Here is a 26,356-nt window from a genome sequence, read left to right as displayed (position 1 = left end):
ACTAAGAAAAAATCTTACAGTTTATGCATTTATTAATCCAATTTACAAAGCTGCCCATCTCACCCAAGGTAATGCTGGGTGGCGCACAATCATAGATAAAATGTGAGAATATAAAAATAGCAAATATAAATAGAAAAGACCACAATAATAAATATCCTAAAAAAATTGGAAATCAAGTAATTGAAGGAAATATAAATGCCCCCCCTCAACAATGAAGGCATCTAGGTAGGTCTCAGATTCCATAATTTACACTGGAATTTTTTAAAAATATGCTCCAGAAAAATCAGTAGCAAACTGTTTCTGTATTGTCTGTCTGTCTATCTATCATCCATCTATCATCTTTCTCTCTCTCTCATATCACTCTCTTTCAGTTATATGGCCACCCATCTCACATGAAATGACTCTGGGCAGTGTACAACAATTAAATAAATCAACAAATAGATTAAAAATAATTTAAAACAGTCATTATTAATAGCAATAGCACTTCATAGTGCTTTACAATTCTCTCTAAGAAGTTTACCGAGTCAGCCTATTACCTCCAGCAATCTGAGTTCTCATTTTACTGACTTTGGAAGGATGGAAGGCTGAGTCTACCTTGAGCTGGTCAGAATCGAACTTTTGGCAGTGGGCAGACTTAGCATCCCATTCATGGATTACTGCCTTGTCATGGTGAAGGGGCTTGCGTAATTCAATGAAGCTATGAGCTATGCCGTGCAGGGCTACCCAAGACGGAAAGGTCATAGCAGAGAGTTCTGACAAAACGTGATCCACTGGAGAAGGAAATGGCAAACCACTCCAGTATCTTTGCCATGAAAACCCTATGGACAGTACCAAAAGGCAAAACGATATGACGCTGGAAGATGAGCCCCTCAGGTCGGAAGGCGTCCAATATGCTACTGGGGAAGAGCAGAGGGCTAGTACTAGTAGCGCCAGAAAGAATGAAGCGACTGGGCCAAAGCCGAAAGGACGCTCAGCTGTGGATATGTCTGGTGGTGAAAGGAAAGTCCGATGCTGTAAAGATTTTTTCTCCATAGGAACCTGGAATGTAAGATCCATGAATCAAGGCAAGCTGGACGTGGTCAAACAAGAGATGACAAGACTGAACATTGACATCTTAGGTATCAGCGAACTAAAATGGACAGGAATGGGTGAATTTAATTCAGATGACCATCAGGTATACTACTGCGGGCAAGAATCCCTCAGAAGAAATGGAGTAGCCTTCATAGTCAATAAAAGAGTAGGAAAAGCAATACTGGGATACAATCCTCAAAATGACAGAATGATCTCAGTTCGAATCCAAGGCAAACCATTCAATATCACAGTAGTCCAAGTCTATGCCCCAACCACCGTTGCTGAAGAGGATGAAATTGACCGGTTCTATGAAGCCCTACAGCACCTTATAGAACTAACACCCAAAAATGATGTCCTTATCATCATGGGGGATTGGAATGCTAAAGTAGGAAGCCAAAAGATAACGGGAATAACAGGCAAGTTTGGCCTTGGAGTACAAAATGAAGCAGGGCACAGGCTGATAGAATTTTGTCAAGAGAATACGATGGTCATAGCAAACACTCTTTTCCAGCAACCCAAGAGACGGCTTTACACATGGACATCACCAGACGGTCAACACAGAAATCAGATTGACTATATGCTCTGCAGCCAAAGATGGAGAAGCTCTATACAGTCAGTAAAAACAAGACCAGGAGCTGACTGTGGCTCAGACCATGAGCTTCTTGTTGCAAAGTTTAGGCTTAAATTAAAGAAAGTAGGGAAAAGCGCTAGGCCAGTCAGATATGAATTAAATCATATCCCTGTTGAATATACAGTAGAGGTGACAAATAAATTTAAGGAATTAGATCTGATAGACAGAGTGCCTGAAGAACTATGGACAGAGGTTCGCAACATTGTACAAGAGGTAGCAACCAAAACCATCCCAAAGAAAAGGAAATGCAAGAAAGCAAAATGGCTGTCTGAGGAAGCTTTGCAAATAGCTGAGGAAAGGAGGGAAGCGAAAGGCAAGGGAGAAAAAGAAAGATACGCCCAATTGAATGCAGAATTCCAGAGACTAGCTAGAAGAGATAAGAATGTCTTCTTAAATGAACAGTGCAAAGAAATAGAAGAAAACAATAGAATAGGGAGGACCAGAGATCTTTTCAAGAAAATTGGAGAGATGAAAGGAACATTTCATGCAAAAATGGGCATGATAAAGGACCAAAATGGCAGGGACCTAACAGAGGCGGAAGAGATTAAGAAGAGGTGGCAAAATTACACAGAAGAACTATACAAGAATGAGCTTAACGTCCCTGATAATCACAATGAGGTGGTCACTGACCTCGAGCCAGACATCCTAGAATGTGAAGTGAAGTGGGCCTTAGAAAAGCTGAGCAACAACAAAGCTAGTGGAGGTGACAGTATTCCAGCTGAGCTATTCAAAATCTTAAAAGACAGTGCAGTAAAAGTGCTACACTCAATTTGCCAGCAAATTTGGAAAACTCAACAGTGGCCACAGGATTGGAAAAGATCAGTTTACATTCCAATTCCAAAGAAAGGCAGTGCCAAAGAATGTTCAAACTATCGCACCATTGCACTCATTTCTCATGCTAGTAAAGTTATGCTTAAAATTCTACAAGCTAGACTCCAGCAGTATGTGGATCGAGAACTACCAGAAGTACAGGCAGGATTTCGAAGAGGCAGAGGAACTAGAGATCAAATTGCCAACATACGCTGGATCATGGAGAAAGCTATGGAGTTCCAGAAAAACATCTACTTCTGCTTCATTGACTATGCTAAAGCCTTTGATTGTGTGGATCATAACAAACTGTGGCAAGTCCTTAAAGAGATGGGCGTACCAGACCATCTTATTTGTCTCTTGAGAAACCTATATGTGGGCCAAGAAGCAACAGTGAGAACTGGACACGGAACCACTGATTGGTTCAAAATTGGGAAAGGAGTCCGGCAAGGCTGTATACTGTCGCCTTGCCTATTTAACTTATATGCAGAGCACATCATGAGAAAGGCAGGGCTAGATGAATCAAAAGTTGGAATTAAGATTGCCGGAAGAAACATCAACAACCTAAGATATGCAGATGATACCACTCTAATGGCAGAAAGTGAAGAGGAACTAAAGAGCCTCTTGTTGCGAGTGAAGAAGGAGAGTGCAAAACTTGGGTTGAAACTAAACATTAAGAAAACCAAGATCATGGCATCCGGCCCTCTCAATTCCTGGCAAATAGATGGGGAAGAAATGGAGGTAGTGACAGATTTTATTTTCCTGGGCTCCAAGATCACTGCAGATGGGGACTGTAGCCAAGAAATTAAAGGCGCTTGCTCCTTGGGAGGAATGCAATGGCAAATCTAGACAGCACACTAAAAAGCAGAGACATCACCCTGTCAACAAAAGTGCGTATAGTCAAGGCTATGGTCTTCCCAGTTGCAATGTATGGCAGTGAAAGCTGGACCATAAGAAAGGCTGAGCGCCAAAGAATTGAAGCCTTTGAACTGTGGTGCTGGAGAAGACTCCTGCGAGTTCCTTGGACTGCAAGGCGATCAAACCAGTCAGTCCTAGAGGAGATCAACCCTGACTGCTCTTTAGAAGGCCAGATCCTGAAGCTAAAACTCAAATACTTTGGCCACCTAATGAGAAGGAAGGACTCACTGGAGAAGAGCCTAATGCTGGGAAAGATTGAGGGCAATAGAAGAAGGGGACGACAGAGAATGAGGTGGCTGGATGGAGTCACTGAAGCAGTAGGCGTGAGCTTAAATGGACTCCAGAAGATGGTAGAGGACAGGAAGGCCTGGAGGAACGTTGTCCATAGGGTCGCGATGGGTCAGACACGACTTCGCAACTAACAACAACAACAAGACTTAGCATCCACTCTGCCACCACTAGTCTTTAAAATATAATCTATCAGGTACAAGAGAGAGTAAATTAAGCACAATGACAGAACCATCTTAGAATATCCCTGGTCCTTTGGGAACTCCAGGCCTTAATATAAAACCAGGTCTTGAGGGACTTATGGAATATTAACATTCCTGTGTAATCAGCAGGAATTAGTACTTTTAGCTGGCTTTACCTTCCTCATTCTCAATTCCCCATTTATCATGAGGGGAGAAGAATCATGCATAACTGTAAAAATTACACTTCTCAACTAGTTCATGTTCCCTGTCTGGTTTACCTGGAGTCCCAATTGCCATTTTAATGAAGGACTACCTGTGTATATGAAGTCCTTTGAGTGTTCAAAGAGCTATGAAATTTTTGTGCAGCATTTCTGCTAGTACTTACTATATCCATTTCTATTGTTGTTGTAAGTCTGTAGGTTAGTTAGCCAGTTCAATGTAGCAAGTGACATATATTCAAATGTTGATATTTGCATAGATATATCAGGATGCCCTTTTATACAAAAAACACCCCCAAATTCATTTCTGAATGAATTAACAAAAGAAAAATTTCAGAAGTAGAAGGCTGGATAAAATATTCCCACTGTTGGCAATCAAATCTTTCCTTCCTGAATTAATTAAATTGTGTGGCTTTTAGGCACTGAATTTTCATTTAAGGAATGCAAACTTAATTGTTTGGGTTTTATGATCTTTTCTGGAATTTCATGTAGTTAACAAAGAATTATTGCAACAACCAGAAGTAAACCATGTCTCAGAAGATATAAAATGATAATAAAAAATTCTGCTTAAGCAAGCATCTTTAGCTTTATTTAATGTATTTTATTTATTTACCATTTAGCATTTTAGCAGTTAGTATTATTTAATATGAGAACCAGCCTCTCGGCCAGACTCTTAGCTTCTCCATTATTTGTGATGGGTATCCCACCTAGTAGTTGCACTCTGCTACCCATATGCTTTCATAGAGAAAACTGCAGCTTGCAAAATCTCATTTCATTCACTGTGATTACCCACTCTTACTTGCCTTTACACTTTTGTGCCCACCAATTTATCAGGAAATTGAAAGGTTTTTTTTTTACCATCCTATTTGAAATACTCATGTGGACAAGGCTAACACAAGAGCAGTATATGGAGATATATGTTCATCTTTCACTCTATGGATAGCTACAAAGAACCAACACTGTATGGAATCAAAGGAAGAGCTGGCACCTGGGTCTGATGAAATCTGGGAAGTATGGAAATTGTTGAATAGATTGTTGATGGGTACAACAAGATCCAGAGACACTCTGAACAAATAGGGCTATCCAGTGACTTTTGCTCTTTGCGATTGTAATGACATGCAGACAACACATATGTATACCTGCCCTTTGTGTCCTGATCAGTATACACTATATTTTGTCCTAGAATATATATATTTAAAATCTTGTATTTTATATTTTATATCATTGTTGTTGTTGTTAGCTGCGAAGTCGTGTCCGACCCATCACGACCCTATGGACAACGTTCCTCCAGGCCTTCCTCTCCTCTACCATCTTTTGGAGATGGTAGAGGACAGGAAGGCCTGGAGGAACGTTGTCCATAGGGTTTTATATCACATAATATACCTTATATTAACTGTGATGCTTCTGATATGAATAAAAACATCTCCACTCCCATTGATATTAGTGAAAGACAGACAGGAGGAAGAGGAATTGTAATAGTAATCAGCTGTTTAGAGGGACTAATAATATTCATCAGCCACAAAACATCCTTTTCCTCCATGTTCAGAACTAGAATGAACAGCCTTGACGCAACAGCTGCAGTTTCTAAGATCAGTAACCATAATTCAGAGGCAGGATAAGAATAGCTGTCACTCTTTTACTTTTTTTCAGTTCATGTTGTCCCTTTTTCAATTTGTGATCTTTTTAAATGACATGAAAGAGAGGGGGAGAGGGAAATCTCCTCAATAATTGTAATTTTCCATGCAATTTGCCCAGCATGTATAATCCCAGCAAAGAGTTCTCTGTAATATAATGCAGTTTGGTGTCTTTTCCCCCAGCATGTGATTTTCTGGCTGCTGTTCCCTCATAAAGGGGGGTCCACAGGATATAATAATATAAAAAAGTCATTATGGAGGCCTCAGCATTATATTTGAAGCTCTGACTGTTTTAGATGTATCTCACACACATAATGAAATTTAAAAAGAAACAGGCAGAACTTTGGTTGGACATTGTGACCATTACCTTATTGTTTTGGACTGTCATACACATAATCAATAATTTCCTCCTTATATAATGTGCTTTTTCTTTTGTTGGTTTGCATGCTCTACTGTACCACATATGTTTTCCAGGAGCAAATTGCATCTTAAAAGCTACAGATAAATGGCATGTTCCTTGATTTGGTATTTTTGTATAAATTTATAAAATGTAAAGTGGGCAAAGCTGCATTAAAATGCACACTGAACAAATCCTTTTCAGAAAGGATTTATCAGAAATTTATCAGAATGCTGACATTTCTGATAAATTTACATTTATCAGAAATGTAAGCATTGTAGTTCTTTTCTACCTAGCTATTACAGGGAAAACTAAAGTCACCATGTACATTTGTGTTTAATTATTTTATAGTTTGCTTTCTGCTACTGCATTTATAGTTTAATAGCCTTCCTTAGCCCGAGCCTGCTCTGCTTAGAGCACATAGTCCTATCTAGAATCATATTCTCCCTCTGTAAATGTTGCTGGATAACATCTGTTTTGGAAATTGTGTTGACATTTGGTTATATATCTTTTGATTGCCTGCCCTTCGGCATTTTAACTGGACCACAGAAATGTGTTTTAAATCACCCCACATGATGGCCTCCCCTAATCAGAAAGGAGAAAAGCGTTGTACTCTGAAAAAAAAAAGTTACTGATTAATATGGTTATCCCTTTTCCATAGCATTTGGTATAAGCTTTGTTGGATTACTGATGAAATGCAAGGATCAGTTTACAACATTTAACTAGATCCAGGTCACAAGGCATCCCAAATCTGCTTCAAATCTTTATATTCTTGTACAGAACAAGAACAAATTTGTAGATGTGTATCACTCTTTATTACTGATGCAGACATTACACTGTCAGAAAAGCTGGGACCTCTAAGAATTTGATAATTTATGAGGCATTTATCACTGTATTTAAATTCCATCTGACAACAATCCTGTTTCCAAGGTTATCTGCAAGAGGGGTGGGGGGGAGTGTCAAAAAATCAAAATGATGGCTTTAATAGTGTGATCAATGCCCTGCCCCCTTTTCTTTACATAATTATAATTTTTATTAAAACTTTTAAAGAGGAAAATAAAAATTATTGCAAATTAATATGAAGCAAGGAATTAAAAAAAGAAATAAGATAAAGGCAAAAAGTGCAAGAAAAAAGGTTGAAGAAAAATAGAAAAGAAAGAATATGTATCTATTCTTCACAGCAGTTGTATCTACAAATTTATTTTACCTCTCTCTCTAAACTCCTTATCCTGCACCCTAAAAAATCACATCGCCTATTTAATATATAACAGAAGAAAAAAGTTACTCAATACATAGGAAGTTATCATGTTAATGTTAAATAACAGCATATAATATTAATTAAATATGTACAAGTTCAAATTGAGTCTGGGTTTTGGCTTGTTTGTTTTGTCTGTGTTTTATCTACTTGTTTATCTTGGACCTGTTTACTTTGGGGAGTGTTACTTTCAAAATGATAAATGTTGCCAAATATCTGCTTTATATGAATCCTTCTGTTTTTGACTGCTGAAAAACAACAGAACAGAATAACAGAGTTGGAAGGGACCTTGAAAGTATTCTAGTCCAACCCCCTGCTCAAGCAGGAGATCCTATACCATTTCAGACAAATGACTGTCCAGTCTCTTCCTAGAAGTCTCCAATGATGGAGCACCCACAACTTCTGAATGCAAACTGTTCCATGGGTTAATTATTCTCACTGTCAGGAAATTTCTCCTTAGTTCTAGGTTGCTTCTTTCCTTGATTAGTTTCTACCCATAGCTTCTTGTCTTGCCTTTTGGTGCTTTGGAAAATAGGTTGATTCCCACTTCTTTGTGGTTGCCCCTCAAATATTGGAACACTGCGATCATATCAACCCTAGTCCTTCATTTCACTAGACTAGACATACCCAATTTCTGCAACTGTTTGGCCTCCAGCCTCATAATCATCTTTGTTGCTCTTCTTTTCCAGACAGTACAGAATCAAAGTAGATTTCACTTGTGGCTTCCTTCTTTGTGGCTAGGCAGAGGTGGCAAGGGCTTGCACTAACAGGTGGCTGTAAGTTCTTAGAAAACTGACCCTCACACAACTGGAGCAGTAAAAGAATCCAATCAGTCAGTGCTATGTTGCAATGCAGGGTTTTCTAGCTACCTTGTCTTCTGATGCAAGGAAGATGAAACTATCAGCCAAATTATCTTCTCTATCTCTTCTTCTATTTCTTAAGGAAGTAATGTGCCTGAAAAAGTGAGTTAAGGTTTTTAGTCTATGCCGTTTTTATTCTACAAGGCTTTTTATGATTAATATGTATGTTTCCATATCTTTATTTTGGGCTGTTTGATTGTGTGGATATTTTCCTCCTCCTCCTCCTCCTCCTCCTCCTCCTCCTCCTCCTCCTCCTCCTCCTCCTCCATAATTTCTTTATAAAAAATAGTTACAGTTGGACTTGTTTGAAATAATGTTTTAAAAGTGGGATATTAATGGTGAATTAAGGAATTAATAAGGGACGCAGTGGCTCAGTGGGTTAGGACGCTGAGCTTGTCGATCAGAAGGTTGGCAGTTTGGCGGGTCGAATCCCAAGTGCCGCATAACAGAGTGAGCGCTTGTTACTCGTCCCAGCTTCTGCCAACCTAGCAGTTCGAAAGCACATAAAAATGCAAGTAGAAAAATAGGGACCACTACGGTAGGAAGGTAACAGCGTTCCGTGCGCCTTATTGTCTAGTCATGCCGGCCACATGACCACGGAGACGTCCTCGGACAAGCGCTGGCTCTTCGGCTTTGAAACAGAGATGAGCACCGGCCTCTAGAGTTGGAAATGACTAGCACGCATGTGCGGGGGAACCTTTACCTTTACCTAAAGAATTAATGCTCCATAATACATCAACTGATTTTCCTCGCTCCAAAAATCAGTTCTATCATTTCCATCTAAAGCTTGAGGGTCCTCTTACTTATTCTCAGAAGACAGGCTTTCCTAAGGTAGGGGTGAGAGGTTAGGACTGACTTATTAGTGGTTTCATTCAATGGTTTTGAAACATATCTATAAGATATGCTATATCTGGTTTCAATTTCTTTTTCTTTTCCATTAAAAACCTCAGAGCTTCCTATGAACATTATCAGATGAGGGAAATGAAGTAAGAGAGAGAACTGTTTAATGATACTAGAGGAATGTGGTTCAAAAAGGATATCCTTACACATTTTGCCAGATTTAATAAAACGCTTTTGTACCCTTCATAGCATTTTCTTTCCATTTTTAACATCAACTCTGCAAAATGTTAGTCCTGACACTGCTGAAATAATGCTGGATTCTTTCTATTGGTGACCTGTGTCCCTAGTTTCCTTGTTGTTTGTGCAGTGTATGCCTCCCAGCATACACAAAGGACAGCACAGCAGGAGGCTGATGGTGCAGATCAGCAGAGGGGCTGGACAGCTCCGGGCGATGACTGCTCACTCAGGATAAGCCTAATGACTTAAGCTGTTGACAGCCCCAGGCATGGTCAGCCTGGTGGGAAGCCAGGATCTACACCCATTGTCACCTGCACTGGCAGGAAGCCCAGGTTTGAACTGATTGGATGCCATCCACCTGGGCAGGTACAAATAGACGCCAGGCTTCCCTGTTCCCCAGTTCGTTCTGTTCAGAATAAACTCATCTTTACCCCAGCTCTGTGTCCGTCTCTATGTGAAGCACGCGACTTTACAGTTTGGGTTAATTTGATTCTGCTTTTGTTAACAAGGAGATGCTTGATTGGCCCTAAACAGTTCCTGCAAAGCAGCTGAATCAGAGTAACCTTTCAGTTTACTATCTGGTTCTTATTTCCTTTAGATTGGAACTTCTATTAAAACAATCATGGTTATGAGATATTATGTGATATTGTGCTAGCAAGACAGCAAGTTTTTTTTTTCTTCTGTGATGAAGAAAATAAATACGGTATATAAATATTAAATTTTCCTATGCTCTAATTCCTAAAAACACATCCAATGAGATATCGTTTTTCCAAGAAATTTAGCATCTTTAACAGCTTTGTCATTTCAATTCAACAATCAGGCGCAAGATATAAGTTGAAATGAAGGATCATATCATCTACCAGACAATTCTTCTGTCATATTTCTAGATATTTGTGTCATTTATTTTTACATTTTTGATGTAAAATCAAGGAGGTAAGCTGCAATTTGCTTTTCTTAAAATCATTGAGACTTGTTAGTTGTGATTGAATTACATCATTAATGTCTTAGGGACTAAAGCTTGAAAATGCACCTTGGATACTGTATGATATCCTTTAATCATTGGGCAACAAATATATCTTTAAGAAAACATTTAAAAAGAAGATTTGTTAGGAAAAAGAATGCCTCCATCAGTAGCCCTTCTTCCTTTTTTTCCCCTAGCAATTACTTACAATGTCTGTATCTAACCAAGAGAGCAAAGATCATTGTCATGATCTTCATCAAATTATCAAAACAGAATTGGCATACATTATAAATCAATAATTTAAGACATCAAATATATTTTGCACATGTGTTTAGAAGGATTATTACATACTTGTGAAAGTTGATTTTCCCAAATATGATAGTCAGCGTCTGTCCTGGCATTTCCATTTACTTTTCTGTAGTTGGAATGATGTAAGTTGTAATACATGCAATAAGAACTAAGCAGATTGGGGAAGGCTGTGAACATTTATTGTTGAACGAAAATTTCTATGGTGTATGTTGCACAAATATAAGCAAGGATGATGAAACTCATTTCTTCATTTTTTCCCCTAGGGTTTTGGTAGTCCCTCTGGTGAATATTGGCTGGGCAATGAATTCATCTTTGCAATAACCACCAGTCAAAAACATTACACTCTAAGAATCGAACTAATGGATTGGGAAGGAAATCGGGCTTATTCACAATATGATAGATTTTACATAGGAAATGAAAAACAGAATTACAGGTGAGTGCAGATGTGATTTTACTTTTATGAGCGCCTTTTTAAATATGCATGTAACTGATCAGTTGGAAATCTCCTGGAATCATGAAAGTAAAACTTGAATTTTGCTTTCAGCAGTTGAAGTATGAGATCTTATAATGAATCTCTCTAGCCTAATTCAGGCTATTCAGTATTATTTGTTCTGATTGTCTTCATGTACATCTGGGTAAATAAATAAGATGCTCATATGGACCTGTTGGGAGAATATATCCATTTGCATGCATTCCTTTAACAGCATATTCCCGTGTTATGTCTTTAGCTTTCTAATTATATTTCTTAGAGTGCATTTTGAACCATTTTTTCTTTGCAATCAGTAAATGTTCTTAGATTACTGAGTGTAAGATACTCTTGTGATACTTTATTTGTATTAATTAAGAAATATATTTAGAGGTTGTACTATGCTAGAAAGACTAGTAGACTAGATATCTATGTCTATATTTAGTAAATAAGAAAATAGCAGAGTTGAAAGGGACCTTGGAGGTTTTATAGTCCACCCCCTGCTCAATCAGGAAACCCTATACTATTTCAGACAAATACTTGTCCAATCTTTTTTTAAAAAAACTTTCAGTATTGGAGCATCCACAACTTCTGGAGGCAAGTGGTTTCACTGAATAATTGTTCCAATTTTCCAGAAATAAAGTTGAAAACCTTCTCAACTTAAGGTTTTCAATTCTTCTTGGCTTGATTTTAAGTTTAATTTCTCAGTGTGTATTTAACTTTCTATTTGTCTAGTGTTTCTTCTCCTCCCTCTCTTCCATCTTCCACCCTATTCCTTTCTCTTCTTCCATTAGTATTTGAAACAACTATTTCCAAAAGATTGTACATACAAGGCTAGCTAGTGAAATATATTTGTCAATGCTCCTGGCATCTTCTTCCCTACACTACAGCGTTTCCAATTATCAAACAAAGGAAGAATCTGATGCAGTCACAGCATCTTCTCAGTTATACAGCAACAGTTACTAATTAAAGGTGTAGGGGAGATGAGGATAGAGTTGGGGATAGCTGCTGTGATTCCAAAAACACCAAGAGCAGTACAAAATGTACAGATTTGGCTTAAGGTTGGACTAAGCCAGCTATTCGAACTTGGCTCAAAGTAATGCACATTTTGCAAACAGCAGGAAAATACTGTTGGGATGTTTTGATCATAAAAAAAACCTCTGTGGTATCTATCACATAAAACCCTGAAGATGAACATTTTCCCAAGATGGAAATAGCAGATTGAGAGCATAAATAAAGGTTAAGTTATTATTTTCATTTAAAAGATAGTGATCTAATAAAGGCAGAGTTCTCAGTTCTTACTCTAGCCAAGTTCTGCATCTTATTGGACCACAGAGTTTAATAGTCTTTGCATACTGGTTTATGTTTTCTTTCAGCCCATTTTATTATTTAATATAATTTCAAAGTTATGGATGACTTTCAGTGATTAAGAGTAGGTGTGCCACAAACAAAGATAGAAGTACTGCAGCCCTCAATAGCAGACAATATTCCTGGTCTTGTTAAATTTTGTCATGATTAGGAGGAGGCAGGTCCAAGGAAAGTTTTATTCATAGTTTAACACTCAGACACCTTATCTAACATAGAGAAGATTTCAAATTCTATCACTGCCATCTTGAGTTCAACCACACAAGTCTTTGATTTCAAATATTGGCTTTAATCCTTTATTCAATGTATATCACAGCTTGAAGTTAGAAAAAAAAGATGTGATGGTGACATATGCCTCTTAGTAACACAAGGTGTAGTCTTCATGCCAACTGAAGTTTCCTCTTATGAACGTGGATTTCTATGGGCATCTTATTAGCTACTGTGGGGAAGGAATGAAAGACTAGATAGGCTTCTGGTCAGACCTAGCATGCTTCTTCATGAATTCTTATAGAAAGTTGTTGCCATTCATCACTGATAATATTGGACTAAGTGTATAAATGCATTGAGGTACTGTAATGCAATATCATATGTTCCTACAAGATCAAATCAGACTCAAGGTAATTTTAGATAATCAGAAATGCAACACACTATGATTCCAATCCACACATACCTATCACACTAATTCAGGGTAAGCAACATTATGAATAATACAGAAAATGAAGTAAAAACTAGTGGGTTAAAGTAATTAAGGCACAAGATAAGAAAAATAAATGGAACTATACCTACAGTATATCAGGTTTACACAAACATAGTTTCTCTTCATATATTTTCTAATGCTAGAAACTATTTGTGCTTCTATTATATCCATGTATGACTTCATACCTTACTTTACACTCTTTGAAAGTCTCTGTTCTTTTTTCTCATTTACTGAAGTCTACCCAACCACAAATTTCTTTGTTTTCCTCAGCCTCTGAATCCATTCATTTTGGTTTTACAATTTAGAACTTTTATTCATTATATGACCAGACCACCTCAAGGCATGTCTTTTTACTGGTCACCCACTTTATTATTCAATCCTTATTAAGCACCCATACTTTCTTGGCTGTCTCTCCATTTACTATGCAGGTTTCCTAACTTATTTCCATGTTTCTTCCAGAATATTCAGCTCTCATGTCTATGTATCAAAGAGGCAGAAGCATGCACATTTATACAGCTGGTTTTGTTTATTTTGACAAATATTACACTTCATAACATACAATCATTTCCCAAACACCATTTATACATCATAAAATCTCTCTATCCATTTCTTCAATTTTAATTTTTTATCAAAGTATGCAGATTTATATACCTACTCTTCTTTCATCTTTGCATAGCTTGCAATCATTTGGCCCATTTTTTCCTCTCAAACACAATTGCCTTGGTCTTCAATATACTTGCTTTCAGATCCATACATCTTGTTGTATCCCACCATCTAGCATTCATTACAAATTATTTCAGTTTTAACCACTGCTAAAATTCACTTACTTTCACATCCATTTTCAATTCACAGCACCTGTCACTACAAATGTTCATTATACATTTCAAGATGTAATCTATGGTTTTTCCATAGATATTGCAGCATCTCTGCTAACATTAAAGTCACTATTGGTGAGACTGACACATTGTATCAAGTATCCCTAAGTACAACCAAAGACTAGTCTTACCTCTTGCTTACAACACAGTCTGTTAGGAGTTCCAAGAAGGTTCCACAGCCATTTGCACTATTCAGGTGACCCTGAGGGCACAGATAAACCTCCAAGTGGTCTCAATGACTCTCAGAAAGAGTACTAATGACTAGATGACTACAGGAAATATAAATCCTTCCATTCTCCACTATTCAGTCAGAACTGAAGAAGCAAAACATCTTCAAGGAAAAAACAAGAAAGTCCCATTGCCTTTTGAATAAAGCAGCCTTGGGACAATCAACGTTTAGTTTTACCCCTAGTAAATACACATCTTTCCCTGCAAGTGAGAATCTCTAATCTAAAGACGATCACACAAGCCAACAAATCAGTGAAGAATATACATATTCAGAATACACACATACTCAGGATGCAATCCTATCCATGTATTTATATATTCAAATATGTACATAGCAGGAACAGAAAGAGAGGAAATGTCTATGAATGTCTACAAAACCCTTAGCAATATGCAAATTGATTTGTATTGGCAAGTTGACTTTTATCCAGTTAGCTCTTTTCATTTCATTAATATACCAATGATGGTTTTCAAGACACTACTATAGGAAACGGTTGCCGGCATATGAATAAGTCTTCATTCCCCTTGCCAAACATAGAAGACTACAGAAGATGGTGAAGCACTAAGGACAGAACGTCAGTACCATAGACTAGACTCTATTATTGCCTTATATTTTACCAATGTTTGTTTCTCCTCTTTGAGTTCCATTGGTTTTCAGCTGTATTATTCTGAATATCTCTCAGGAGGAATGGCCTATTTGTGTGAAGTCACCCAGCCAAATGAAAGCTTTTTCCATGATGATGAAATGATTAATTACAATAATGATTCTGCATCCAATTTTCTGTTAACAAAGGCACAAATACAACCAGCGTGCACAGCAAATGTAATTCAAACACCACCATTTCTATCAGGAACAAAAATAGCCATCCAAGCAACTGGTTTCCAAGTTGGTTTGGGCATTTGTTCAAAGAATACTAAAATAGAGAGATGAAAACAAAATAAAACAAAATGAAATAGAGTTGTGGGAGATAGGAAAAAAAAATAACTTGAGTGCTTTTTTTTGCACTGGAGTCTCCTCACTGGATAAAGAACACCGTTCCAACATTTCATTACAATCACTGATGTAAGGATTCAGAGTCTACAAACTAATCCATTGCATCTGAAAAAAATATGGAAAATCGTCTTTCATACTGTTCTGTAACACCGTATAGAAAGTTTGGACTCAGCCTGGATCACTCCCAACTGGTGACTTCAGAATGTTCTGTTTATTCTCTATGCTGTTTGTATTTCTTTCTCTCTACTACATTTTATTAGTCTAAGAATCTCTGATTTGGTGCAGTAATGCTGAACACATGTACATTAAGAAATATCCTCACTTTTCAAAACCATACAATTATGAAGTATTTTTTTTTCTGGGAAGTCAAGATCCCAGCTAAAGTATACAAAGTATCCAAGAGCTCACCAAAATGTTTGATAATATATGGCATTTGCTCATTTACATGGGGTGGATATTTGTATTGGATGGATATAGTCTTTTATGTTACTTTCTGCACAGGAAATATAGAGTATGATATCTATATAAGTGAAGGCATTTGTGGTATAAAGATTGATACTGTTTTAGATCCTAGACAAATACACATTTGTTGTTACATTGGCCAGACTGAATCCTCAGATAGACTTATCGGGAAATCGAGGAAGAGGGAGAGAAGGATTTGCAATCATACAGATAAATTTGTTTCAGGAATGGCTTAAGTTTAATTTTGATTTTTCTTATGTGTTTGTCTCAAAATAGTTTGGCCAAAACATTTTTTCACATTAAAGATCTCTTTGCCTTAATTGCCCCAGCTAAAATATAAAGTTGTCCATTGATTCTTCAAGCAAGATGCATATGGATCACTTGTAAAATAGAGTGATTGAGAAAAATATAAGGGAAAATAGGCAAGAAGAAGCAGTTACGCCTATGTGAAGCAACTGCTGTGTGTTTGCATTGCAATGACATAATACTGCTTTCATCACTTTGGCTACAGTGATGGATGCTGAGTATGCTTCAGCATTGTGAATATTATGCAGCCATTCTGAAATTAATCATTACCTGATTATATTGATACTTTGTATAGTCCAGTACTGTTCAGTCTGATTGAGAATGTCTTCTGTGTGTTTTTTGTGTGTTTGTGGAAAATAACGGAGTTTTGTAGACTATTGATCTGCCACTACCAATATCAGTATGGATAGCTGATTAGTTGCTGATACCTGCTGCTTAAGGTGTTTGGTTATTGAGTTTGACATGGTAGCTCTGTCTCCTCTTTTCTCCTCCAAGAAGAAAAACTTTGATTTTGTTATAGAGGCAAAAAAATTCTCAGGACTGCATCTACCTATGAAAGCTTAAGTTCGCTTGCTCAAATTTCTGAGATACATTTTCTTCTGTATGCATCTGTTTTGAAATCCCATTTTTCGTATTGAAACAACTTGATTCATTAAAGCAGTATATCTCCTTTGGAATAAGATTGAAACAGTTTTAAGAGATGTTTTTGGGAGAGACAATTGGAATTTAGCCGACCCAGATTAGATCCTGCAACATTATCCTGGAATACGTATATTTTCCTTCATTCGGAATTTAACCAACTCAGATATTTCCAACAGAATATCCAAATGAGGCTGTTGTGTTATGAGATCAGAAGAAAATTGCATCTTTTTTGTTTCATGCCCAGCCCTTGTGATGATTAAAAGAAATCCACAAAATGGGCAGAATCAAAGCTTTCTTCATTCCCCTTTTCCCAAAAAATATCTCATCCTTCAATTTAACAGCAGTTACAATTCCTGCCTACCTATTTCTTAATTCTGTTTCAATTGGGAAATCATAATTCTGAACTTCAGGTTTTTATAGGCTTGTTTCCCTGATATCTAAGAGAAGAAATAGTATTCTGGACTCAGGCTGAGCCCTTCTGACCCGGTCAGTGTGGCACCATCTAAGAGCCTGGAGTATAAATAGATGACAGTGAGTGAACCTTTCACTCATATCTGGCTCTGTCACCACAACTGACGCCATGGGAGCAGAAATATGTTTAACAGGCTGTTTGTGTTTTTCTAAGAGGGGTCTTAGTGTCACATAATTCATCCTGGCACTTTTTTTTAAAAAAACCCACAATGTCCTTAGAAAGCAGAAGGATTCCAAGGCAATATTTATTTGTTTCAAATAGCTATAAACATTTCCAGGAACAGTACATGTCTTGATTGTCCTGCCCTGATTAACTAAATCTTAGAAGGTCACTGCTGATTAAGGAAATACGATCCTGGATTGAAAAGTGATAAACAATGATAATTAGCATTCCTTACATTTTTAAAAATCATATATGAATATTCTATAGCTTGGTTAGGGTAATCAGATGCGTATCCTACATGTTTTGATGCTGTTTGATAATGTAAATTATGGTTTGCACAAATCATGGCTTGATTCTGACGCTAGAGCTAGATCAACACAACCTCTATTTTTTCACATGAACGAACATTGCTTTATATATAATCATGGATGGATACATATAGATGGCATAGGGTCTGATTGCTTGAGGGACTGCTTGCAAAACATCTGAGTTGGCATGTCCTGAATTTCTTAAATTAAATTAAATTGTCACTTAGGACCTCATACATAGGTCCTACCTCTCTGTAGCAATGCTGGAACAAGCTCCTCTGCCCCCCCCCAAGAAAAAGATGGTCTTTATTCTGTTGTTGTTTAATTGAATAGTCATCTCATCTCTATTATTAATATGTCTTGGGAAAATTGCTTTGGAGTTGGAAAGAATGTGTGCTTGATTCAGATATGTGAACAACCGATTGTCTGTGTGGATGCCACTTCCGGAAGTCCATTCTAGGAATGAGCAATAAAAAATTAGCTACCGGTTTTGCCGAAGTGGTGCGAACCAGTTGAATCCCACCACTGTATGTGCTGCCTAATTGTTAAATGTTTAATGATAAAATCTGAATCAACATCTAATGAAGCTTATTCCATCTCTGAATAAAAAAAGAATAAAAACTGATAGAAGAGCATATTTGCAGCCATGGCTGAACTGTGGGTTTCTTGGTGCTCCCTCAGCATGGCTGTTTTCTTGCAGATGTTCCATTACCAAACTAGGTCATGTTTACTGTTTAGTGGGACAGTGTGTGTTTTCAAAATGAAACATTCTAAATATCTTAACTCACAGGGTAATATGTTATATATAAGTAAGCCATTCCTGTGTGAAGTTAATTAGGTTGCCATTATGAATATACTAAAGGAGGCATGATGGCTCAGCAGTTAAAGATACTGAGCTTGTCAGCTGGAAAGCTGATAGCCCAAGTTCAAGACCCGAGTGTTGCACAACAAGAGTTGTGCAACACTCGGGTCCTATTACTTGCCCCAGCTCCTGCCCACCTAGCAGTTCAAAAGCATGCAAATGGGAGTAGATAAATAGGTACCACTTTGGTGGGAAGGTAATACCATACCATGTGCTTCAGTGTATAGTCATGATGGCCATGTGATCATAGAAATGTTTTTGCACAGTGCTGGCTGCCTTGGCTAAGAATCAGAAATGAGCCCTACTCCCTAGAATTGGACGTGACTGAACAGGGGAAACCTTTATCTATGAATATACTATATGCTGTTAGTTTGGCCATTGTTGCATATTCTCCAATTTTGCTTTCTCTAAAAGAAACACATAATTATTTTTGCCATTAAGACTATATTTGGATTTCCTTATTTTATGTATTCAATGCTTACATTCGCCATTTCTGATAGAGTATTTCAGATTGTCATGATGGAGTGTGTAACAGCTGATAAAAAAACCCTAATCTATTAAGCAGATCACATACACCATTGAACTCTGCATTTGCATAAAGTAGGCAGTGAAAATGGCAAAAGAGAATGAACGATAGTCCTGTTTTCCCTTTTGGGATGTTGGACATACACAGAGTAACCCAGTTCTTAAAGTAGATGCTGTCAAATCTTGAAATGCACAAGTAGCAACAACATGTTTTGTCTGTTTGTCATTTCACATTAAACTCATTTACTTCTCCTTTATACTTCATTCTGCCTGCTGGCAACCCTAATTTCAAAACATTCCATCTGCACTACAGCCAATTTCTGGAGCATAATTTGAAAGAGGTTATTAAATCATTAACACTAGAGAAATCAAAACCAAAACGTGTGATGGTCCAGAGAGAACTTATTGTAAAGCACATGATCTTCTTAGGATGGAAAATCTCAATAATGTAAACAGGTATAAGAGAAGGTCACAATTTCTTTTAGCAATGTTTTTAAAACTCCATCTACCTATCTTGGTTGTATGTATAAAATATTAATGCATTTATTAGCTTTTAGTTATTTTTAATAATAAAAGGGCTTAATGAATAGTCATAAAATTGCAGGCAATTGTTAGATGGAAGGCAAATATAACTTACTATTATGGTAAGTAATACTAGGGATGTGAGAGCCTTAATAAACAACTTGACTCCAAAGAATTGGAACTAATTCATCTCATAAACAAAATATTTGAATCAGTTTAATGCAAGGTATAAAACTGAGTCATGTGCTTTTTGGAATCATTCAAAGCTAATTCAGAGATTCACATGGACTTCCTAGATTTTTCAGAGCCGTCAAATACGTATGTAATCTCAGATACAACACAGTTCATTTTAGAAACACAGAGAGGCAGACTTATTTAAGTGTAACATTAGCAGAATTGCAAAAAGAATTCTCATCTAGATGCTAACGTATGTTCCATTTTCTGATAATATCTAAGGGTTTGACTTCCATTTGAAGTTCAAAAATCCTCTGACCTTTTTCTCACTCAAAACTGATGCTGGGGTTTTGATTCTCAATGTTCAATGAAATAGTAAAAGGTAAAGGTTCCCCCGCACATGCATGCTAGTCGGTTCCGACTCTAGGGGCCGGTGCTCATCTCCGTTTCAAAGCCGAAGAGCCAGCGCTTGTCCGAGGACATCTCCATGGTCATGTGGCTGGCATGACTAGATGCCAAAGATGCACAGAACGCTGTTACCTTCCCACCGTAGTGGTCCCTATTTTTCTACTTGCATTTTTACGTGCTTTCGAACTGCTAGGTTGGCAGAAGCTGGGACAAGTAACAGGCGCTCACTCTGCTATGTGGCACTTGGGATTCAACCCACCAAACTGCCGACCTTCTGATCGACAAGCTCAGAGTCTTAACCCACTGAGCCACCGCGTCCCTTACAATGAAATACAACATCATAAAAATACAAGTCTCTACTCAGTCTCTTAAGGTCCTCACCCCAATAGATGTGTTTTAAAGTAGGTTTTCAAAACCTGTTGCATACATAGTTGGAATTTTTTCTCCCATTTTAAGCTGTGATAGAAGTTCTTTTAGCAGAAGAGAAGAATTGGCTTCAAACTATGTATTTATTCCACATATATTGCATCAGTGAGAATGATAGTATTTTAGTTTACACTGTGCAAGAAATAGAGATTCATACACATTCTGTATACAAGTAAGAGAACAAAGATGAAATCTACATTTTACATACTCAGTTGCTACTTCATCCTTATGGAATATCTACCCATAGAATGAACACTAGCTTCATTCCTCCTAACATTCCAAAAGTTAATGAAGATGAGATCCTTGCATTGTTTGGATTTTGATCAGTTCATGTTTGCTTTAATGTAATTGTATTTATTCTAGATTTTTAAAACTAATTTATACTTATAGTCCTTGTTCTTTGTTACCTAAAACAATGTGAGTCTTGATCTGGCAGGAGAGAAATGGAGTAAATAAATGAATGTGGTACTCAATAGAGAAACTTGAGTAGCCATGTTAGCCACCTAGAAAATGCCTACAAAGCAGAAGAAAATACCATAAGCAAACATGACTTATTCTTTACAGCAAATGACACTAAAAAGCATAATGCCTCTGCTACTGGAGATAATATATATATTCTATCCTTTGATAGTAGCTAGCAATATGCATTTGCTTTGTGCAAATACAGTTTGTGGGAATATGAAACAATATTCCCACAAAAGGAATGTAAGTATACAATATATAGGAATATATTCCAAGAATAAAAAGTAAAATAGATGACCTTTATGGGAATATGCATGAACCACTATTAGGCAAAAAGGGCTGAAGTCCAGGCAACATTGGATGTTGCTGCAGCAAATGCCTGCTTGATTCACTGGAATTGAGGAGGAGGAATAATACAAGCAGCCTTGCACAATTTTGTTATTACAGCCAAACTCAACAGAACTTTTTTTAGCCCTCCTGTGGAGATTATTTCCTCATCTGCTCTAGCTAGTGGAGCTGACACCAAGCAAAAATTCATCATGTTTAGTGGATTTTACATCCAAATTTTTGAACTTTGGTGTTGGAGAAGACTCCTGAGAATACCATGGGCAACCAAGAAAGCAAATAAATGGATCGTTGAACAAATAAACCCAGAGTTCTCAGTCAAGGCACAAATTATTCTACTTTAGACACATTATGCAAAGACATAGCTGTAATGCTGGGAAAGATAGAAGGAAAGAGAAGAAGAGGATGACCAGCAGCAAGACAGATGGACTCAGTTAGAGTGGTGATGGGGCTTCACTACTGGAAGAGCTGAAGGACTAGGTTAAGGACAGATCATCATGGAGAAAAATCCATCTATATGATTGCTAAGAGTCAACAACCTCCTGATAATATAGAATTAATTAATTAATTAATTAATTAATTAATTTAATTTTATTACATTTATATACCGCCCTTTCCCGAAGGACTCAGGGCGGTTTACAGGGTGATTAAAAAACCAAAATACAAAAGTTAAAAACAAATTTAAAAAAATTATATTTGTCCCTGTATAAATAAAACCCCAGTTAAAATAAGATTAATCCTCAGCCTGGGCCAGAGAGCTCGAAGAGCCAGGTCTTCAGGCCCCGGTGGAATGAACGGAGGTCGGGGGCAGTCCTCAGCTCCACTGGCAGCTGGTTCCAAAGGGCAGGCGCCCCCACTGAGAAGGCCCTATCCCTGGGTGTTACCCGCCGGCAATCTCTTACCGGTGGCACCCTGAGAAGACCCTCCCTGTGGGAGCGCACTGGACGAAGGGAACTTGATGCTGGCAGCAGGTGTTCCCTCAGATATCCCGGACCCAAGCCATTTAGGGCTTTATAGGTCATCACCAGCACCTTGAATCTCACCCGGAGGGCAACCGGAAGCCAATGCAGCTCGCGGAGTAGAGGTGTTACATGGGAGTATCGGGAAACCCCCATCACAACTCGCGCGGCCACATTCTGCACCAGCTGAAGCCTCCGAGTGGTCCTCAAGGGCAGCCTCATGTAGAGAGCGTTGCAGTAGTCTAAATGGGAGGTCACGAGTGCATAAGTGACTGTGCGTAGGGCATCTCGGTCCAGATAGGGTCGCAACTGGTGCACCAGGCGAACCTGGGCAAAAGCCCCCCTGGTCACGGCTCCTATATGGTCTTCAAAATTGAGTCGTGAATCCAGGAGGACGCCCAAGTTGCGAGCCGTATCAACGGGGGGGTAACACCTCACCCCCCATCGTTAGAGATGGAATAGTCTGGTTGACCCGAGATGCTGATATGCACAGCCACTCAGTCTTGGCGGGATTGAGACGAAGCCTGTTTCTCCCCATCCAGACCTGGACCGCCTCCAGGCACCAGGACATCACGGCGAGGGCATTGCTGGGTTGGTTCGGGGTGGAAAGAAAAAGTTGGGTATCATCAGCGTACTGATGATACCCCACCCCGAAACCACGAATGATCTCACCCAGCGGCTTCATATAGATGTCAGAAGATCTGAAACTGAACAATGCACACACCCAATGTTCCATCCAAAACTCTAAGAATTTCGTTCCTATCAATAAAGAATATTTATAGCTCAGGGCAAACCCCATTCCTTACTAGCACTGATGGTGTTACCTAGTTTGGGAAATGAAACATTTACAAGAAAACAACCAGGAAGCACCCATTTTCATTACTGCTAAATAGGTTTCTTGTTTTAATGGCATTAGGAAAAACAGCCTCCTTCTCCAATCCATTTTTCTTGAGCCTTTTTTCCCCTCCAGCTGCATTAATTTAAATAATTTTCATTAAGAAAGAGAAATACAATAGCCAACATTTCATCAAGTAGTAACTGCAATATAAATCTCGCATATTGGTATGGTCTCCTCCTTTCAGAATTTGTATTATGGGGCTTTTCAAAGATACTATTACTTAAAAATATAATGTGCAGCATCTTTCCAAAGCATCTTTTGAAGCTAGTTTATTTAAATAAAAAGAGTGCCAATGTCAACATTGCAATATAAATACAAGATTGAGCATCACAGGCCATTTGCACCCAGTTTTACTGTACATCTTTCCAAGAAATCATCTAAACTTGGTGTCCTTTGCATAAACATCTGATACATGGCCTGCTGACAACATTACACAAAGAATGCAAGCTCAGTTGTATGATGATGATATCAAGTTACATACAACTGACCTAATCACACAAACACTGATAATCCTACCGTTCTGATGGTCCTTATCATTATGACCATTCTCACCAATTTGGTCCTAAGAATGGCCAAATTACTTGAGGAAGTTTAACATATCTCAACTTAAAAAACAAACAAACCACTCACTAGCCTTTTATCTAATACCTTCATAGTGGCATATTCTATCCAAATTTGATTAACTGATGTCAAAAAGTCAGGTTCCATTCTTTTATGCTGACATTGGCTTCTGTAAGTCTAGCATGGGTGATGTACTGACGATCTGTGACAGTTTAAAATAAGCTTGGAGATACCATATCTCAAAGTCATTTTTCTCTCAGCACTATTCCATAGGCATTTATTTTCCTCTTTGGGTGGGTGGGGGAAACCAAGATAATTTACCAAAATAAGCCATCAATGTCCAAACCACTAAATCTAGAAAGCTTTAATCTCAATTTAGTTTGTTTATGTTTAATTTAAAATGCATAAAGACAGGCAAAAAGCTTTAGAATATATAGCTCCTAAACCTCATTTGTATATTGCCTTAGAAAACAGTATCTAATTGGCACTGCTAACTGTGCCTTATAAAGTTTAGATGTTTTCATAACCAGTAATTTTTTCCAAGATATTTTATCTTTAGACTGCATTTGGAATTGCTTTTATCACACAATTAGCTGATTGGCCACATTCTTTCTAACACACACACACACACACAAATGAGAAACAATGTTTTGCTCTTTAAAAAGACAGACGTCAAAATATCATGGATCATGTCCTTAAGCATAAATAGGCAATATGTTACTTTCAGTGCCATCTGACATATTTGTCTGAAATGAGAATTATCTAAATAATCTTCTTTTAGACTAAATTGAGTAGAGGACTAAGATCTCACAATTTTTCAGCAGAATCTATTGGAAAACTTTACTATGAAAAGCTATCCTGGAATTGCCATAGAATTAGACATTCTAATCTAATAGACTATCTTGAATTAAAGCAAGCAAAAGAAACTGGTGACCCACCCAATGCACCACAACTGATTCTTTATTGCTATATAAAGATGAACTTGTTGTACAGCTAGAGTTTAAGTGCAAATTTTAAGAAGGAAAGAAATGGTGAACTGGGGATTGTTGATCCATATTCTATATGGGGCCCAATGCAAATATCTGTTGTTCTATTTAGAAAAATCCTTTCCTTCAGGAAGCTGATCCAAAATATTTTCACTTATCTGCTAGAAAAGATTCCATCATCCAGTCAGCATCGTTTCTGAGGTTCTGTATTTGTCATTCTGTATCTTTTTCTTACTCTTTTTAATTAACCTGCATTGTTCATATGCTTCAAATAGCATAATTATTAATAACTGAGTGTTGAGGCCACCTTGCCCTCCACGCTAATTTCACTTGAGGGAAAGGAATCGGAGAAATAAATTCTTAGCAACATGCCAGTGAATCACTTCTCTGGTTCTCAGATTTCTGAAATTTCCTAGGTCTGTTTTCCTGAAGCCCCAAGTCAGGGTCAATTTTTAAATAACTTTACTTGATAATATCTCCCCTCTCTTAACCTCTTCTCTTTTTCTCTCTTAGGCTGTATCTCAAGGGCCACTCTGGAACAGCAGGGAAACAAAGCAGTCTGATATTACACGGTGCTGACTTTAGTACCAAAGATGCTGACAATGACAATTGTATGTGCAAATGTGCTCTTATGCTAACAGGAGGTAAGCTTCCAGTTACGGAATCATACATAATGTTTTGGTGAAATGACAGAGAGGAAGAGAATATGATTACACTATTTCTGAATGATCGTAGATCTTATTTTTCAAGGGATTTCAGTAAAGTTTTAACATGGAAAATCCCAAGCTTTCTCTATTACTAAATTTTGTACCCTTGGCCTTCTTTACTCCATGAGTAAAAATACACGCTTAAGTGATCAAATGAAATAATCAGAAAGTCTGATCACCCAGGTAAACTCAGAATGATGAAAATATATGCAACAGATAACAACAAAATCAGTAGCTGTATAGTTCACACCTCCCAGTGAAAAAGCTGAAAAACATACTGAGGCAGCAAAAAAAAATTTCTCAGTTATACCGAGAATAAGATTTTTTTAAAATCCAAAAACTTCTTATTTTCAAGGCAAGATAGCTGTTGATAAATTGCAAAGTAAATTTTGGAATAGCATTACTTTATCTTTTGGATCCTAAATGTGCAAATGTTCCTGGTTGAGTATTAATTGAGTTTGATTGGATTGTAAAAACTGAGTAGAATAGTATGTATGTTTATATTTTTACCATATGCATTTTTCTATGAGACAGAAATTTAAACACTTCTCAATGATCAGACTTAGAAAGATGTATTGAAATAGCTTGGTCCCAAAACCAGTTGTGAATATAACTTAATAAAACAATTCATCTTAGAAATAATTGTATTCTGGACACTAAAGTTCCTTATCAGACTTTCTGTTGGTCTTGGCAATCCATGTAGACAGCTCATTCATTATAAATTATATTAAAAATATACATGTGTTCTGTAGCTATCTTTCATAGACTGGATGGAATTCTGTAGTTTCTCTGAGAAATGCAGAATATATATGGCAAATAATAGCATGCATGAACGGAGCTGCTGACTAAAATAATCAGGGTTAACAACATTACATATACACATTGCATTTCTTGTTTAATTTGACATAAAGCAGTTTCTTGTAGGGAAATTAAAACTCC

General features: G+C 37.5%; 1 protein-coding gene across 1 annotated transcript in view; it reads left to right on the top strand.

Annotated features, from left to right (window-relative positions):
- Positions 1–26,356, top strand: part of ANGPT1 (angiopoietin 1) — a gene marked incomplete at its 3' end in the record, with an annotated part of 139,648 nt that overhangs the window by 103,053 nt on the left and 10,239 nt on the right. The window contains exons 7-8 of the mRNA XM_081322522.1: positions 10,872–11,041; positions 25,224–25,354. Of these exons, the coding sequence (XP_081178648.1) occupies positions 10,872–11,041; positions 25,224–25,354 (301 nt within the window). The remainder of the gene's footprint in view (positions 1–10,871; positions 11,042–25,223; positions 25,355–26,356) is intronic.

The sequence above is a fragment of the Vipera berus genome, assembly GCF_964194415.1.
Source record: "Vipera berus genome assembly, chromosome: 3".
NCBI classification, from domain to species: Eukaryota; Metazoa; Chordata; class Lepidosauria; order Squamata; family Viperidae; genus Vipera; species Vipera berus.
The sequence above is the reverse complement of the archived record's forward strand: the minus strand, read 5'-3'. Positions and strand labels throughout refer to the sequence as shown.